Raw genomic sequence first — 19,870 nt, 5'->3', positions numbered from 1 at the left:
TGCCTTACAAACTGATTGGTCAAAATCAAAAAAACAAAAGTTTTTATACCCTTTTATGCTATAAAAAATGCACCCTGTGAAGGGTATTATATCCTCGAGGCGGCTGAAACGTTAACGTTTTTTACTTACTTGGTTTTTACTAACGTCGGTCACGGGACATAAAACTTGTATAGTCATACCTATATGAGGCTTTGGCATTTTGCTATTTTTATATCAAAATTCTTGTATTTAATTTATTATATTTTATTTCCAAAGAATCTACATAATACGGCAACAGCAAGGCATAATGAAATCTAATAAACATATTTTTCGCTTTTTTCTCTCTCTTTCGCTCTCTTTCTCTCTCTCTTTCATGTACGTCGATGTACTTGCGCAAAACAGCTGATTCGAATAAGCAAACAAGCAAGCAGACAAAGGTGGCACTAGCAGCAGCAGCAACACCAACAGCAAACCAATTCCAGATACCAACCGACCTGTTATACCAACGACAAAAGAGTTCGTGACAAGCAGAAAGCAAGTGCTGAAATTGCATGTAAAAACGTAGACAACGAAGAAGACGCACTAAAAAGCAGTTGGAAATAGCGAGTAATAAAGAAAAGTGGAAAATTCTTAGTTGTGAATATTTATTGAAATTATAGAAAAGCAAGCGCTGCCAAAATAGCTGCACGCAGCGCAAGAAATCCGTTAAAAACGCGATAAAAGTAGTCGCGTCTTTGGCCAACAAAAACCGGAAGCAAAGCGCTAAAGCTCGACAGCCAAGCATTTAGGCCGTCAGCCAGAGCCAGAGGTAAAGCTAAAGCCAATTAATCCCTTTGCTAAGCGCCGCACCGCGCAGCGTCTACGTCAAATCAACTTCAGGCTTTTTTCGGTCGCGTTGTACCGCGTTCAGCAGTAGCGCTGGAATACTTTATTTCACCCCCCGGTCCAATAAACGTCGCCAAAATAATTCACCAACAAACTATCACCGACATCAACTTCGCAACGGCGACCACAATGCCATATAACGGCGCCAGCAATGGCAGCGGTGGTGGCGGCGGCGGAGGTGGTGGCGGTATAAGTGATGGACCGCAAAACAAGAAGATACGTACGGGCGTACAACAGCCGGGCGAAGCGGATGCACATCTGCATGCAAGGGTAAGTTTGTAAAAAATTATTTTCTATATGTAATTATGTAGATGTAAGTGCTAAAAGTGTGGCAAGAAAAGCAAAAAAAAAAAAACAAATAATAACGGTGTTTACTTACTAGCAGCTTCGAAGGAGTGTGAAAAGTTTTCAAAAACTATTTTTTTTTGTACATTTTTGTATAATCATTTCATCATTACGTGTGTTTTTGTTATTGTTGTCCACAAGTAGTTTGTATTGTTACTGTAAATAGTCGCAATTCGAGTCAAATGGTGTTTGTCAACGCGCAGCGCTTACAAAAAACAGCAAATAATTTGCAACAACAACAGTATATCAGAACAACAACAACAAACATTTACCGTTTTCCATTTTCGACATGCCAACGCCGGCGTTTTTAGCGTAGTGAAGTTGTTTTTCCTGTGCCACAACTGATAATGGCATGCATTGCCTGCTTTTAGGGGTTGTTAAAAATCGATTTTCAGCTGTTCGACAATTTCGTACATGCAGCGCGTAGACTAAACGCTGATAGCGTTGGCGTAATGATAAATAATTTTTAGATAATATTTTATTTGCGCGTCATAATAATATTTTTGTGATAAGAAAATGCGCCTAAATGTATGCTAGTTGTTGTTAACAGTTATTATTAACGTAAAACAAATATTGCTGCTGAATTTAGCTAAAATTTAGATAGGCATACATGCATATATTTAGCTAGGCAGCAGTGTTATTTCGGCGATAAGCAACTGCGCCTAAATATATGCCAATACTGGACTAAATAAGTGTGTTTAAATATGTAGTTTGACTTTGCTAAGCGTAAATAAGTGTATGTATCAAATTTGCTGTTTAGTAAATGCGCCCAAAAGCATATAAACTATATTTAAATTACCGTTATGCCTTATTTGTGCATTTACCTAATTTTTTGTTTAACACAATTTTCGTAATAAGCTGGCAACACTCTTAAGCATTACCAAATCACCAACTAATGGCCACACGCGACGCTATGCTTTGTGTTTTCTATATATGTAAGCCTAAATCGCATACAAAGCTAGCGCGCCAACAAGTATGCAATGCTCTCACAACAAACATACGCCAAATTATGCTGAGCAACTTCGCATATGGCAAATTTCACAGCAGAACGCATACATATTTATGTACATATGTGTATTTGTGGCAATATACATACATATATAAATCTATGTATAGTATAGTCCACTTTTAGGCGCATAACCATACACAGCGCTTAACGTGGTGCAGCGCAAATGCCTCCGGTTCAACTTAAACGCGCCTAACGAGCATAATCTTTTTATACTTACTTTATCTTATGCATCAGCCATAGCATCTATGTAGGTATCTGTCGGTGCGGCCTCTTCATTCCTTCCCCAATGCTATGGTAGCACTCAAGTAGGTGCTTCTCTGTGCTCGTTAATGTCTTAGCAAATGCTCTTAATTTGACGTTTTGCCTCTTAACTGAGGAGTATATATATACATACATACATATATGTAGAAAACAGACTGTTGCATACTTTTAGCTGTCGCACCAGCAGAATACTTGCTTGCTGGGGGATGCTGCTGAGTATCGCAACATTTTACTCGTATACGATTTACACTCAAAATCCAATGCACACTCACTCACTCACCATAGCTCGGCGGCGCGCTCAGTGCCGTTAACTGTTCTGTGCGGCTGTCGTGTCGTGTCGTTGAAGAGCAATCGTTTAATTTTTGCTTCCTCTTCTTTTCCAAACTTTTTATTTTTTTTGCTTTTATAGCATACCCTTAGGCGTACTCGTCGGCTGTTTGTGGCCGCGTATATCCATATCGTGTGCGCGCCTAACAGTATGCCAACTAATCTACACATGGGCGGTTGTTTAGACCCGCATCCTGATATGGATATGTCGCGATAAAGGCACGTACGCATGCATGTAGTTATGTGGGCAGTTTGTAGGCGTAGCGCGTGCTTTTTTGGCATTTCCACTACATATTTACACACAGCGGCTGTTATTCAACACTTCCGTGTGGCGCACTTGTAGGCGCTTATGGCCGTTTGTTATGCGTAGACACGCGTCAAAAGCGGCAACACTTGCGCTATAGAATTGCAAGACATTTTAAGACGCTTAAAGGCTGTCGGAGGGAGTTTGTTTGTGTGCATAACGGTATCTTTTATGCGCCCTTAAAGACGGTGGATTTTCTTTTCCGTTTTTTTTTAGCGCCCGCCAACGAAGTCACATCCTTTTGGTTTATTATTTTCCGTTATCATATAGACGCTCGCTTACAAACAAACGGCTTGTGACTGTTTGCTGGCGATAAGCGTCGCCCGACTTGGCTATTATATGGCATTTAGCGGATATTAGACTGAAGAAGTAGTGCTTGATTTTGCTATTTCACTTTGTCTTCCATGATATATGTACATACATATATCTATCGTATGCTTTTTTTGTTAGTATAACATAAATTTTTATGACATAAGGATATAAGTCCCTTCTCTCAGTTCTTTGCCGAGTAATTTCTTTCTTCTTTTGCTCTTTTCTAAGTCTGTCATTTGTTTCGCTTTTATTGCGTTTTTATTCGAATTTATGTGCTTTTTTGTTGTCCTCTAGGGTGTAATAACTTTGCTTTTTACGCGCCTAAGAATTCATTAAAGTCATCAATGGTTGATTCAAGACCCAAAGCAAAGCGTTGAAGTACCACAAAATTGATTCATTATCGGTACACATTTTTCCAAAGCTATTTGTAGTAAAAACAATTTTCTGAATTTTGTGTAATTTTTGCATGATTGATCTCGCACTGAAACACGAACTTCGAAAAAAAAGGTTTTAAGTGATTTTCGGTGATTAAATGTTTTAACTTTCAATTTTTATGTACAAAAATTCTGAGAGTTTTCAGTTGAAATCCCAGTTTGTTTTATTTTTATGACTTAGAAATCCTAACGTAAAGTTTGAAAAATTTCGAACTTTTCAATACTGTATTTTTAATATAAAACATTCACTTGCAAGCATATATATGTATATACATATAACTAAAATATAATAAAAACAGATTCTTTTAGTTCAAAACAAGTTTAATATGCGGTTTTTGGTCAGTTTTTTTTTTACTAATTAGTGTGGTCAAACATGATCCCAAACAAGAGTTTTTTTTTCGAAATCAAAGAAAAAAATTAATTTGCAAAAACCGCATTTTTAGTGTAAAACAAGTTCGAAATGCAATTTCTTCTAATTTTATGAGTTATAGACCTTTTCATGAAATTTTTCAATTTTCGAAAATTTCAAAAACGGCATTTGTAATTGAAAAATGCAAGAAATTCACTTGCTAGCCAATCAGCATATATATATGTATATAACTTGGTGTATTTTGTCTCAAAAATTAATTTTTAGTAATTCCCACAAAAAGTTAGAAATTTCGAAAATTTTCAAAAACAGCTATTTTTTTGGTTCCAACAATTTTAGTATGCGGTTTTTTGAAATAAAACAAATCTAATTTTCAAAAACCGCCTATTAAGTGCAAAACAAGTTCCAAATACGTTTTTAGCCAACGTTAGACGTTTCTATATATTTGTCGTGCTCTCAAAGTGCAGTTTATTGCTGAAATATTATATTTCGAAATTCCAAAAATTTAGAATATATAAAAACTGCTTTTTCATTTCAACACATGCATGCAATTCAGGTTTTAGCTAAGATATAACTAATTGTTATGGTCTGACGGGTGTTTGGCTGTTAAAATATGTATATTTTTTTATGAAATTTCAAAAATTTTGGAAAATTTCTAAAACAGCATTTTTAGTTCAAAACTGCATTTGTTAAAATGCTTTTGTAAATAAATGTTATAGCCTCAGAGCATTATACAGATGAAATATTTTTGTTTGGAATTTTCGAAAAATTTTGAAATATTTAAAAACTGCATTTTTAGTTGAAAACATTATTAAAATTCGGTTCTTATCGGACGTTATGCTTTTATGACTAATTGTTGTAATCGCAGGATATTAGACTGATGAAATAATTTTGTTTTTTTTTTGAAAAATTTTCAAATTTTCAAAAACTAAATTTTTAGTTGAAAACTTATTAAAAATGTGTGTTTTGGCCAATTATATACTCTTATAACTAACTGTTGTAGTCGCATGGGTCATAGAAAGCTAAAATGTTTGTTTTTGGAATTTAAAAAAACTATAAATTATAAAAAGTTAATAAAAATGAAAAAAAAAAAGTTGAAGAAATATTTAAGCTTAATTTTTTCATGCTATTTTTATATTAAAAAAACATAATATCTGCATAAAAAGATACTGTTATGTAAAAAGTTAGAAACAATTTAACATTGAATTCATTAAAAATTAAAAATATATATATAAATAAATATTTATATCTAAATCTACAACTGAGAAAAATATTAACATATTATAATATTTTACCAAATTTTTTTGAATTAATTAATTAAAGCCATAAAATTTAATTATGCACAATAAATTTCGGAAAATCCGCAAAAAAATCAAAGAAAATCGAATTCTGTTCCAGAAATCGCCATTAGCGAATTTCTTTTGTATTTTTTTTAACCCATTAGACGCAAGAATCTGAAACTGCATATTAAGCAAATGGGCAGACAGACATACATTATTTTGCTTTGGGCGCCACGAAGCGCATTCTGTACAGTTGGCCACACCGCCGCAATGCCGCGCGACGCCAGCAGCCGTCGCCTTAACTTCGCTTGGCTAGTGAAAATTCGCTAGAAAAAGTGGTTGCAGGCAAGCCAATAAATGGCTTGGTACAAATATAAAAACATATGTGTATACAAATATTTGTATATGTGTTTGCATATGTGTGTGCTTGCGCTTTCAAATTCATTTTCAAGTTATCTGCTTGATGCATTTGCCCATCTGCTTGTCAGTTGATGCCACATATCGACGCTTGCCTCCCCCATTGCGGGCATAACATTTTACTTTTTGTTGGCGAATGCAAATCGCCGCTGCAGGCAACCATCTTTGATTGCAACGCGTCAACCAAACACAGCCATGCATTCCAGCTCAGCGACGAGTTGAAAATGCATTAACTTGCTTGCCAGGAAGAAACGAATGAAAGAATGCATACAATAAGTGAAAAAAGCAAATTAATTAACATGAGTGCGGGCGGCGCGCCAAGTACAATGCTGCGCACAGCGGCGCTCGGCACCCAAAAGCCTCAACTCATCACTAGTTCTCAGCGCAGCAGCCAAACGCGCTGATTGCTGCATCTATACACAATAATTGCTTGGTGGCTTGACCATTTTGGCCAGCAGCTTCCTCAGTACGCTTTGATTAAGTTTCTTCATAAGCACGACGCTTGCTGCGTAGAGTCTTTTCAGCATTCATGTTATATGCTCTCAAACATTTTTGGCCATTGAAAATCTCAAAACTTTCAGCGCTTGCATATTTGCCACTTCAATTGATGTCTGCGGCAGTCTAGCTGCCCTACCTTGTCGCCGGCATAGCGTTAGCTACTCCTCGGTCGTGTTGGCGAAAATTTCCAAAAACCTGCCACTTGACATTAATAATTCCATTAACGACGCCATATTGTTGTGTGCAACAACTCGAGTGCGGGTGGTAGCGAACGACGCCCCCGCCGCGCACATACTCGTACTATGCAATGCTTACTCAGGAGCGCGCGCGTGTAGTGGGTGGTTAAATAAAAGCTTGCTGTGCCTGCCACATGTGAAGTGCAGTGCACACACTTTTGGTGGAGGTCAGCGGTGATGCGCGCACATAAATGTCCGAAATATGCGCTTGCTGCTAACCGAACCGATACAGCGCGCGCTCTGTACGCCCAACTCGCGCTACAAGTACCGCTACCTAAAAGTGTGCTTATAATAACTGAGTGTGTGTGTGCGTATGTGTGGCGCTCGTATTGCGTACAGTTACGTTGCATGTTTATGACTCCCCAAACCCCATATGTGGTACTCACAACCAACTGTGAAAGCTCATATCTCACAGTCTCCCTCTGAAGATATGGAAAATATTCAATGCTATCATAAGGGTATCTGCGCGCCAACTGTAAATTTATGCTGACATGACTGCTGACTGCTGACTACAGTCTCTCGGTCTCTATCGGCTTCGGTCACAGCACGTGTAGCTTATACGAGTATAGCTGTGTGGCATAATCGTTTTTGGCTTTTCATTGCGCTTGCTGTATACGGTATGTTCGGCATTAAAATGTCAAATAAAAAATTTACGATCAAAAATGTAGTCGTTAGTTTTTCATAAATAATAGTCGGTACGGCGTATGACCGGAAAAATTGCGCTTGAACCATAGCTGCTGGTGAAGATATAAATTGCGCCATTTTACTTAATCCGAAAGTGGCCGAAAGTTATGGAAAACAATATGTTGACGGTGCTAAAATGTATCACCATTTTCATTGGCGATAAAAACAAGGATTCATAATGGGCAAAATAGGCGCAATGGTCAGAAATCCATAGGTGTGCTTTTGCAAATTTTAAGGGCCAGGAATTCATAAGTTTTGAACCCAAGAGAAATTCTGTGCGCAGTGCGTCAGGATAGACGGTAACCGCTATGTTGGTTGGCGTTTGTGAGACACTAAAGAATTTTGCTTGAGAAGAGAGTTCTAAAGTAGGGACTTAACTCTAGAACTTGCGTTAAATAGTTAACCTCCATAATGCTTCAAAGGTTCCACTAATTCTTTTATATTTCTTTTAAATTCGTCTCAAAATTGGCGTCTTATTCAAGAGCTATCGACCTTGTATCAGAATTCCATGATCTAGAGGAAACTTAAACTTCTAAAACTGCAGTAAATAGAGACTATCTTTAGAGTTTGATTTAATTATTCTTTTAGAGTAGTTTCCGGTTTGAAGAATAGTCTGCAAGGCAGAAAATGTTTTCTTGGTGCAAATAATAGTGGATCAACAGTTTTTAAATACTGTAGCGGACTCAACAATCTTCGAGTTCTTATTCTTTAGAAGAGTGGAGGTTTTCCACTAGAGCTCGATTGGTAAAGGCTATAGAAAACGCATCAGAGTTGTATTGCTGACCTGGAAATTCATAGAGATTACACTTTTTTATGCTTACAGCCATTAAAGCTAGCTAGGAGAACCCTACTATTTAAGTATACTTATAAAGGTGTTTCCATAACCATAAAATTGAAATCCGACTAAATATCGCATATCGTTTGTTCAATTAAATGTACTCTGTAATTCTCCATAGGTTTATGAAATATGCAATTAATATGAAATTAAGTTGAATAGTATTTGTGGAATGGATATCGAGCACCAAAAAACGCCTGTTAGATACGAAAACGCTGTTCAGCGACCTTACTATTGATAACAATTATATTTCACCAACAAAGCCTTCAAGTGCATATAAGCTGCTTATATAAATAGACAATTCTCGAAACCTGCATTGGTTCCTCAAAAAATCTCTGTCGTTGAAGCTTTCCAAGAAATTCTATCCTTATAAGTGTCGGTCACCTTGCGTAAATCTTTGAAATTTTCGCAAGCAACGCAACTAACGACCCTCAGCAATTAGACCGAACTGTCAACCGAACAAAGAGTTCTAAATTGCACCCGTGACACATTAAAAACATTATTTACATTTTGCATATTAAATCAAGCATTTCTGCATGCTAAGCGATTTCTTGTGAAGCTATCAAAACATATTTGAATATATCGATTTCATATGATGGCAGGTAACAACTAATAAAAGTCGCGGTAACGCAGAAAACACGGAGTAAAGAAATACGATGTGCAACGGAAAGGGAACTTGCTTGGGCTTTTGGCGAGTAGAAGCAGCTACGCAGAACTAACGGTAACAATTTGTCATAGAAGTTAGTTGAATGCGGCGCTGGTTGGTTGCCATAGGCGGTCTTTGCTTGTAGAAATTACATATAAGAATGTATATGTTAGTAGAAATTCACTAAATGATAGTTTGTGCATATTTGAATCCCGCATTTTAAAAATTATGATTTCGGGGTCCCGAAAATTTTCGGGATTGGCCGGGATTAAAATTTTTAATAGAAACTAAATTGTTATTTAAGCGTCTATATAATATTTATGAGCCAATAAGTGGTTTAGACTGCGTAAAAGTTTGGACTAAAATATTGATTTATATAAATCCTAATATTGAACTTAATTTGTTGCAGAAAAATTCCTTAGTAATATAATATTAAAATATTCCTTAGTATCATGCAATTTTAAAATAATCGTTATTTCAGGATACCGCTAATTTAATTCTGAGATTATCGGTATGCTAGTGATGTTTTATATTTTACTATTTCGTATCTGCCTTAGTATTATAGCTGTGTTAAAAAATTCGATATTTCAGGATCCCGATAAATCGGAAAATTTAATCGCGATTTTTTCGTTATGTTCGTGATGTTTTAAATTTTACTAGTTAGTATTGCCTTTAATCTTAAGTGGTTTTAAAAAATTCAGTATTTCGAGATCCCGAAAATTTAATTCCGATTTTTCGGGATCCCGAATTACCGTATGTGTGTCCTGGAATGAACGTTCGTTAATATCAATAAATTGCTGTTTCGCGTTTTAAATGAATATACCAAGTTATAACTGTGTGCCTTGCGTGTCATGACGTAACCTCAATAAGAAGATATAAAATGATGATTGCATAACCGAGCTGGAAGGTTTGATTTGAGTGTGTATATGTGCTATTGGGTGGTATACTTATGAGCATTTATAAACAATGCTTCATCACTGCGTCATACACATACACGCATACTTACCAAGAACTTTGTATCTATGTAGGTGTACTCATAAAAGGTAACCATTTGTATCTACACCTCTAATTATTTTCATATTTCCCCTGTTAGTTATCCTTGTGTCTGTGTATTGGTAATATATTAGATATTGTGTACGCGTGTTATTAGACTAATTGCAGGAAAAATTGCGCGCATATGAATCGCTCCACAGAATCGTATTTATATATGTACGTACTTGTGCATGTGTGTGAATTTCCATTTTGTTTGCTTTCACCTTTTCACTCAACTTTTTTTCTCTTTACCTCATCTACTCTCCTTGCTGCCTTTATTATTTGCTATTACTATTATTGATGTTTGCTAGTTTTTATTGTTATACTTGTTGTTGTTTTCATTAGTGCTATAATAATTATAATAATTATTATTGTTATTGGCATAACAGTATGCCGAATGCAAATGTCATACGTTATAGCTTGGACACAGACACGGTAATGCTAATTTAAATAGAACAGCAGTGGTCATAGTGATAGCTACGGTAAAGAGATTTTTTTCAGAAAATTAAAAATAACTTGTTAAAAAAAATATAAAAAAAATTTTATGATTTTAGATCTAACTGGTTTCTTAAATTTGCTTTCGAGATCCCGCAAAGCTTCGGGATTATTTTTATTTTTTTTTGTAGTCATATGCTAACGTGTATGTAACAACGTTTTTACTGTTTTTTAAGTTGAAATTCGGGATCCCGCAAAATTTCAGAATAGTTTTCTTTTTTAATAGTAGTCATATATTTACTAACTTATATGTACATATGTAACTACATTTTTATTCTGTTTTTGAATTTTCGAGATCCCGAAAAATTTCGGGTTTTAATTTTATTTTTTATATTTTACAATAGTAGTCTTTTGCTAACTTGCAACCATTTTCTGGACTGTAATTACGTTCCATTAGGCTATTTCGGGTTTGCTTTGGATTGTCTTGCAACTCTTTGGGTGTCTACGGCAATTTTTGTGCGTCTATTTTATAAAGAAGAGGTTGCGATTCTTCGAACTATTTCACGCACTTTAAGTAGATCTACAGTTGAGTGTAAGTCTATAGCAATTTTTTCCTGATGCATAATCATGCAACAAGCATTGACATCGCCAGCCAAGGCATTTCCGTCAACTACAATATTTTGTATTGCCATCAAAGCTCAATACTCGCCACTAAGTGTGCTAGATATTTTCAATAGGACAATAACTAATAACTCCACGAGCATGCGACTGAACTGGGAATACCATAACAACAAATAAGTAGCGGTAGATTAATATGCGATGAGTTGCGAGTCGCTACAAGCGCACTAAACGAGAAGAGGAGCACTCGTGCAATCGTTCTATAAAATTGAAAATATACACATGAAAGTTGTATTACCAAAGGGAATGGCCAAAGTTGTCGACTCCAACTCCAATAAGTAATAATGAATGCGAAACAAACTGCGATAATATTTACATATTTATATCCAGTTACATACATACAAACATACTTACATAAACTATGTATCTATAATGAGATCGTTATAATGCATATAAGTTTCGATGTATGTCTATGGTAACCGTTAGATATGCCAGTCAAATTCTAAATGGAAATTATTTATGTATATTGTTGGTATGTATATATATTTACATTTGTATGTCTGTCTATTTATTGCCTTCAAATGAGGGTGGACAAATAGGCCAAGCACCGTTGGCGGGCGAAGTGGGTATGGCAATAGTCGTTTGATGGGGTAGCTGACTTCTAAAGCATATTCAAAAATATATACGTATGTTCGGAAAGTGTGCGTCCCGCATTCATTGCGTTGATTTAATATCAATCGCAGCAGTTCGGAAAATCCGTCATTTCTAAATGAATCTGAATTTCTCGTGCTTTACTGCCAACCGCGTCGTGTGATTGCTCGGTTATAATAAAGTGCGAAAATAATAACGGTAGCATGAGCTTTCGCTTCATTAACCGTTTTCCTGCCTTATCAGTTCGTATTTAGTTTTATTTTTTATTACTTCTGTTTAACGGTATTCCGCTCTCACTAGAGTTGTCGGATTTGAATTATTTGCCACTTTCTGTAAGGTCATTTTCAATTATTCATACAGAAGTAAGAAGTTCTCTTAACTATCCTTAATAAATTTAATAATAAATGCAGCTCTTCCACTTTTTCAGCACTGAAATATTCGCGATTTTCCGAAAAATGCTTTCACTTATTCGCAGAAATTAGACCTTTTTCAAATCGAACTATAATAAACGCACCTGTTCGATTTTTTCTAATGACTTTCACACTAATTTCGACCAGGATGGAATTTGTCTTTCCTTCTTAAGCTTCAATCTCCACATTAAGCATGATTTCCACTTAGCTTGCTTTAAACGACCACTGGTTGAGCACAAAGTTTTTAACTCTTATTTTTTTTTACCTCAGAGTTGTATTTCCGTAACCCCTTATAACCCGATAGTCTGTCTCTCTAGCCTGAGCTCTTGGATCTCTTGCTTGAGCGAAAGCGCAGTGCTGAAGTGAGTCTTACTCTCGAAGGAAACTGACTCTATTTTAAAGATACGAAGGCTATATCAAAATATTTGGTTTCTTGGTTCTTCTCCCAATAAATACAATTCTACCGTTCTTTAAACGTATGTTGTGAAAATTTTTTGTAGAATATCATAATGTCGATCTATTCTGTTTCGAAATCTCTGTATTTTATGAAGTTGAATTTAAAGTTTATTTTGCCCTCCAAAAGACAATATTTTCCTAGAAGCATATGTAGTCACTTACTTAAACGGCATGCAATTTCAGTCGGATTTCTTGAATGTGAGAGGATTATAAATTAATTTTACTAATTTTTTTTATAGTTATTCTTTAAAATATGTTTAAATAGAAACGAAATTTCAATTACAATTAAATTAATTTCAGTCGAGATTAATTTGATAACTTTGTATTAAATTTAATTAAAGTCAATAGTTAGTAAAATAATATAAAAAATGATTTTAAATTAATTAAAGGTTTTAATTTAATTTAATTGGAATTGAATTTAATTTAATTTAATTGAAAATAATTGTGATTTAAAATGAATTGAGTTGAATTAAAATAAAATTATTTGGAGTAAATTAAACTAATTTGAATTGAATAAAAGTGAACTAAATCGTTTTGAATTAAATATAATTGAGTTAAATTAAATTTAAGTATATTAAATTTAATTGAATTATTAAAGTAAATTAATTTTGGCAACGAAATTGGAATTTATTTGAATTGAATTAGGATTGAAATTGGATTTCATTGGATTGGATAAAAAGTGAAATAATTGAACTGAATTAAATTGAGTTTAATTGAACTTAATTGTGATTGGAATTAATTAAATCGTTTACTTCAATTAAATTAAATCAATTTGTTAACTTTGGACTAAATTTGATTAAAGTCAATTGTTAGTTAAATAATATAAAAATCATTTTAATTAAATCGAAGTTTTAAATTGAATTTATTTAAAATTGACTTGAAGAGGATTGTGACTGAAACTGAATTGAATTGAATAAAAATGAAAATTATTGTAGGAAATTAAACTGAATTGAATAAAAGTGAACTGAATCGGTTTGAATTAAATATAATTGAGTTAAATGGATTTAAAGTAAATTAAATTTAATTATTCAAGTTAATTATTTTGGCAACGTACTTGAAATTCCCTGGAATTGAATTCGGATTAGTTTGGATTGATTGGATTTAATAAAAATAAAATAATTGAACTGAATTTAATTGAATTGAATTCAACTGAGCTTAAATAACTTTGATTGGGATTGGAATTAATTGAATAGTTCACTTCAAATAAATTGAATTGAATTCGAATAACTTGAATTGACTTAAAAAATGATTTTTTAATGAAATGGAACTACATTTTGTCGGCCCCAAGTTTCTGAATATTTAATTTCCACAGCTAAAATGAAATAATTGATGGGAATTCAAGTAAATTTAATTGAACTGAATTGAGATTGAATCGTTCACTTCAAATAAATTGAATTGAATTCGAATAAATTGAATTGACTTCAATTGAATTATTTTTTAATGAAATGGAACTACATTTAGTCGTCCTCAAGTTTCTGAAGGCTTAATTTCCATATCAGTGAAATTCTCGCATCTTTTTTATGAGTGCCTAAATATATAAAATTTGGAGCCAACATTTTTTTCAAAGAAAGACTAAATCGGAGTCAACTATTTTTCCCTTCCATACTTAAGGTCTTACAACTTAATTCCGGTAAATCTTATCACCCGCCAAACCGCGTAGGTCGATGACTTATGTATATTTTTCCTGTTTTTTTTTTCTATTAGACCCAAAAATCTTATTTCACTTTATTCACCGCTTAAACGTTAGACATTTTATGCTTTCATTCATATTTGTATATGTTTTTCTTCCAACAGGAAATTGCTTTAATACCGCCAGCGCGGTGGCAGGCGTCGTCTTTCACCTATATACGAAAAAAACATAAGTAGAGACAAGCATGTACTCACCGAGTACATAAAATAATTGTACATACCTATGTACATATGTATGTATATTTATGCCAGCCCAACAGGCGAGCGTGACTGAAATAAGAATTTCCCATTACTTTTGCTACAGCGTTACGACCGCTTCAGCAGGCTTTCATTGCCACCACCTACCGTTGCCAAAAAAAGAAAAGAAAATAAAATGCAAACAAAATAAAATACAATGAATAGAAATGAAAAGAAAATAATAAGAATAAGCGAAAAGGCAATAAAAAGCGGCGCACGTTCAGCTTGCTGTTCGGCACAGTACCGCGGCGCGGTATTTCGCCTTCACTTAAATTCTGTTAGGCTTGCGGTATTGTGTGCCATTTCCCTTCTTTTCACGACCAACAACAACTAGCTACAACAAAAAGCGATTGCCTTAAAAATTCAATCCAACATAAACCAATCCAATTCATTACATTTTATATTATTTTGTAACAGTTCGTTTCATTTCGCTCGCTTTGCGTACGCAAGAATGCATAATCCACTTGTTTTCCATGTTCTTAATTTCTTCATTTGCTTACGATTGCAATTGTACTTTCTTCGTTTTGGCATTTGTGGTAATATGTAGCGGTTGTGTCCTATATAGAGGTACTCATGTCGGTCGGCGTAAATGAGGATTTGCCGCAAAAATAGTTGGGTTAAAGAAATTGGCGTGAAAGCTTCAAGCTTTTTGCGAAAGCTCACTGCAAGCGCTTTTAAGGAAATGTGAAAGTTTGTTTATTGGCGCAAATATTTGTTTGGGTGAATTCTTTTTATAACACTGGATTGCTATTAAGGAGTGTGTATGGAATTGGGATTTTTGTGCAAATTTAAAATGTTTAAATAGCAGCATAAATCTACATTTTTTTTTTAAATTTTAAAGTTTTCAAATAGCGGCATAAATTTAAAATTTAAAGAAAAATATTTTTATCATCTAGTTCTTCAACACAAAAAATTCTTCCGGGTAGCCTTTCTCAAAAATCTGTGGGTTAAAATTTTACTAAGATTTTCTGAATTCAAAATTAAACCAAAATAAATCTACATTCCAAATATGTTTCAGGGATACATTTTTTACTTGTTTCAAATTGGTGTTTTCCATTAAATACTGATTCAAAAAAATATTGAAATACACAAAAAAATATTAAGAAATATGAAATTTCAAAAAAATGTTACCAAGATTACTGACAAAATTTTTATTTTTTGAAATTGTTGTTTTTCAGCTATTGTAAAAAAAAACACAATTTTTTCTAAAACATTTTTGAAATATTGAATTTTTTTAATAATTATTTTCAAAACATTAAAAAAAAGTTTAATCATATCGGAAATAATATTTCCAATAGTTTTAAATTTCTAAATGTGAAATTTTGAAAAAAAAAATTTTAATTTAATTAATAAAATAATTTTGTGATAACAATTTAAAAAAAAATTAAATTCTTAAAATAATATTTTCGAAAATGATAATATCGAAAAAATTTTTAAATTTGAAATGTGTGGAAAAACGAAATTCTCAATAAGTCAGAAAAAAAATAGTTTTGAAAAAGTTTCTGACTTCAAATGATATATAAAAAAGAAAGTTAAATAAAAAAATTATTGTATCACAATACGATTTGAAATATTTTACATTTTATAGGTTTAAAAAAAATTATTTCTAAATAACGAAAATTTTTTTTTAAAAAAGTTTTTAAAAAAATGTTTAATAAAATGTATTAATTTTTTTGATAACATTTATTAAAATATAAGACTGAAATTAAAAAAAAAAAACAATGTCTAAATAACTAGAAATTAAAAAATATGTTCACATTTCTGATCTGCCTTTCGTTTTCAGGAATTAATTTTTGAAATCTTGGTATTTAAAAAATTTAAAACTTTTTTTAAATTATTTATTATTATTATTTTCTAGGAAATAGAAAAAAAAGAATATAAAAAAAAAAATAAAACAAAATGTAAACTTAGTTTTTATTTTTGTTTATGTTTTGTCCTCCTAATCGCAACAGTAATGGAAAACTAATTGAAAAACTGAGTAGAATTAAAAAAAGTATTATTTAAATTGTATTATTATATTTTAAGTACTATAAAGTTTTAAAAAGTTTTTACAATTTTATTGTAACTATGTTTTAATTTTATGTATTCAATTTGCATTTTTTCGTTTTTTTAATTTTTTTAAATTTTTTATTAATTTAAAAGTTTTTAATTTAATTATTATTTTATCAAAATTAAAAATTAAGAAAAGTTTTATTTTATATTTTTTTTAAATTTTAAAAAAAAAATTTTTTTTTTGAAATTTTTTAAAATATGTTTGACGTGTATAAAAAGTAATCCAAAACTTCTAGGCAAAATTTTGTTAAAAATGCGTTGTTTGTTTTTTAATTAAAATGTTTTCAATCAAATTTTTTTTAATTTAAAAGTTTTTAATTAGTAAACATCAAAATTATCAAAGTTGAAATATATATTTAAATCAAATTAATTATCAATAATTAATCAAAGTTAGAATATAATATGTATGTATATATTTTAATTCTTTTTTAAGTTTTTTAAATTAAAAAAAAAATGTTTAAAGTTATTTTTTTAAATTTAAAAAGAATTTTTTTTTTAATGTGTATTATATTATATATAAAAAATCCAAAATCTCCAAGCAAAATTTTTATTAAAATTTGAAAATATTTAACTCAGAATTTTGACTGCTCAAACCGCCAAGCATAGTATGAGCATACCATCTTAACAAACACAAATCTAATTTTTGTTTATTTAATTAAGAAATATTTTTAATTACCAAAATTTTACTATTCATCTGACTGACGTCTGGCTGAAAAATTACAACAATTTATTGATTTAAAATTTTAATGTGATCATAAAACAGCCATTCGCCGCTGTAGTAATGTGAATATGAATGAATGCTATAAGTCAGAAACCGTATAAAACTTGTGAGAGAAGTAAAGAGGAATGCAAAAAAGGCATAAATTAAGTTATCGAAAAGTAAACGAATATTTAGAAGTTCAATTGTAAACACATACCAGCGAACGCTGAGTTGTTGTTTTGATTTTTTCACTGCCACTTTATTTTTCCTACGCATGTTTTTTTCAATTTATTTTTGTGTCTAAAATTGTTTAATAGCAAGTTCTTAACCGAAGTAGTGAAGGAAAACAATGAAAATTAAAAAAAAAAAAAATATATGAAAATTTCGTCTATGACGTTGTTGCCAACGCACAAACCGCAAAGAGTACATACCTGGTACGTATAAAGACATATTATCACATATACATATGTATTTATGCATATGTATCTGTAAACATATATGTATGTATGTATATGTTCATTTATGCCATCAATTGTATAAGTGTTTACTTAGCTGTAGCGTTTTATTGTAGTTTAGGCGCAGGAAATGCCTTGAAAATACTGTTATTTCAGCATAAAATGACTTTTGGCTTGCACTTACTGCTTAGCTTACCGACGAAAGTGCCTGCAGCGGTGACGCAGCGCCGTGTGGCTTTGGCATGTCTAGCGCACAAATTTCGTTGCTTTTTTTGGAAGCTTAGCGATCTTTGTGGTTTTTGGTACATTTTTTTTAGTATAGAAATACTGTATATTTTTTTTTATTTTTTTATTTTTTATTATTTTAAGCTTTGTTTTTATTTTGCTCTTTTCATTTCACTACTCTAACATATTCTATATTTCTTTTTCGCGCCTTCCCCTCCGTCGTTTTTTTTTTTTTGCGCTATTGATCTGAAATTTTGCACACGTCCTTTTCTCAGCAAAAAACTGCTCATCTGCCGGAACCGCGGATATCGGACCACTATAGCATATAGCTTCCATACACACAGATCGTTCAAAATCAAGTCCTTGTAATGAAAACTTTTTTATTTCAGAAGTTATCTTCACAAAATTTGGCACATATTATTATCCAAGGCAAAGCTACAATATCCGAACAAATTTTTTAGATCGAACCACTATAGCATATAGCTGTCATACAAACAGATCGTTCAAAATCAAGTCCTTGTAATGAAAACTTTTTTATTTCAGAAGTTATCTTCACAAAATTTGGCACATATTATTATCCAAGGCAAAGCTACAATATCCGAAAATTTTTTTTAGATCGAACCACTATAACATATAGCTGCCATACAAACAGATCGTTCAAAATCAAGTCCTTGTATGATAAACTTTTTTATTTGACAAAATATCTTCACAAAATTTGGCACATATTATTATCCAAGGCAAAGCTACAATATCCGAAAAAATTTTTTAGATCGAACCACTATAGCATATAGCTGCCATACAAACTGATCGATCAAAATCAAGTCCTTGTATGGAAAACTTTTTTATTTGGCAAGATATCTGCGCGAGCTGTCGAAGTTAACATTTTTTCTTGTTTCTAAAATTTTTGCTACTTTTTTGTCAACAATATTCTGCTATGTCTTTCTTTAGTTCACTCCCTATTTGACCTCACCTGCCACTCATTCACTGTTGCATGATTGCTGCCTGCATTTCTTGATATACTTTAAAAAGCAAAGTAAGTGTAAAAAAAAATAAAAGTAAAAAAAGCACATATAAATAAATAATTCTGCTGAGAATTCGTGATTGTGATTTTCTCATTATTCACATGCATTTTTTATATAACAATTACAAATTATTATTTTCCCCCAACTTTTACCTATTTGTGGCTGCAGGCGGAGTGCGGAAGTGATGTTGGTTGTGCTCGAAAATTGCCAGTTTTTCAATTATTTGCGCTGCCATTGTTATAGTTGGTAATCAATAAAACTGCACATACCATCCCCTCCGCTTGCCTATAACTTCACACAAATTACCGTTATACATGCAGCCGCCTGCTATTCAATGATACGTACGATTTCGCCCCCATTTTGATTAAGTCCTTTTTCATTGGTTTTCCAATTTGCGCATTGCCGCCTCTAGAACTCAATATTTTCTCAGTTTCCTCTACAAAGCGTCTACTTTTTTGCCAATCTCTATGCTTGCTTGCCAATCTCTATGCATATTTCTCGCATTCATATGAATTCTTAATAATTTCGCGCGTCTTTGCTATGCTTGAGTGATTTTTTTCAAATACTTTTTTTTTTATTTTTTTTTTTCTTTCATGTTTCTCGTGACGAATTAGGCCATAGCTACTTTTGTATTTTTAACAATGCCGAATTTGCGCCATTTCTCACACCCACACAGTCGCTGTCTGCCTGCGTGCTTTCTTCCCTGCCGTTTAGCGTATCCTTATCAAATATGCCTATTTCTTTTTGATATGCGAAAACGTGTGGGCGACGACGCGGCACACTGTTTGTTATTTATCCATTCATTCATTCATTCGATCGTTTAACTATTCAGCCGTGTTCGTTGGTGCTGCATTCATTCATGCTCGACAAGTGTCGTCGTTGAAGCTTTGCCATCTTAATTTGAATTTGAATCCTCGAGCAGCATTCGAATTACCAATTGTTGCTCGCATTTCCATGCAAATTTCAGCGCCTGGTGAATGCTATTGTGTGGGAGGGTAAGGTGCTTGGTATTGAAGAGTCGTTTTTTTCTCAAATACTTTTTTTTTTTGGTATTCCATCAGAGATTTTG

General features: G+C 32.7%; 1 protein-coding gene across 13 annotated transcripts in view; it reads left to right on the top strand.

Moving 5' to 3' along the window:
• The window catches only part of sm (heterogeneous nuclear ribonucleoprotein L), a 237,508-nt gene that overhangs the window by 18,158 nt on the left and 199,480 nt on the right, over positions 1-19,870 (top strand). For all 13 annotated transcript variants that reach the window (XM_014229753.3, XM_036374938.2, XM_036374932.2 and 10 more), the window contains exon 2: positions 382-1,134. In XM_014229753.3, coding sequence (XP_014085228.1) covers positions 994-1,134 — 141 coding nt within the window. In that variant the 5' untranslated portion in view covers positions 382-993. The remainder of the gene's footprint in view (positions 1-381; positions 1,135-19,870) is intronic.

Source organism: Bactrocera oleae, chromosome 4 (genome assembly GCF_042242935.1).
Source record: "Bactrocera oleae isolate idBacOlea1 chromosome 4, idBacOlea1, whole genome shotgun sequence".
Classification (NCBI taxonomy): Eukaryota; Metazoa; Arthropoda; class Insecta; order Diptera; family Tephritidae; genus Bactrocera; species Bactrocera oleae.
This window is presented reverse-complemented; position numbering and strand designations above follow the sequence as displayed.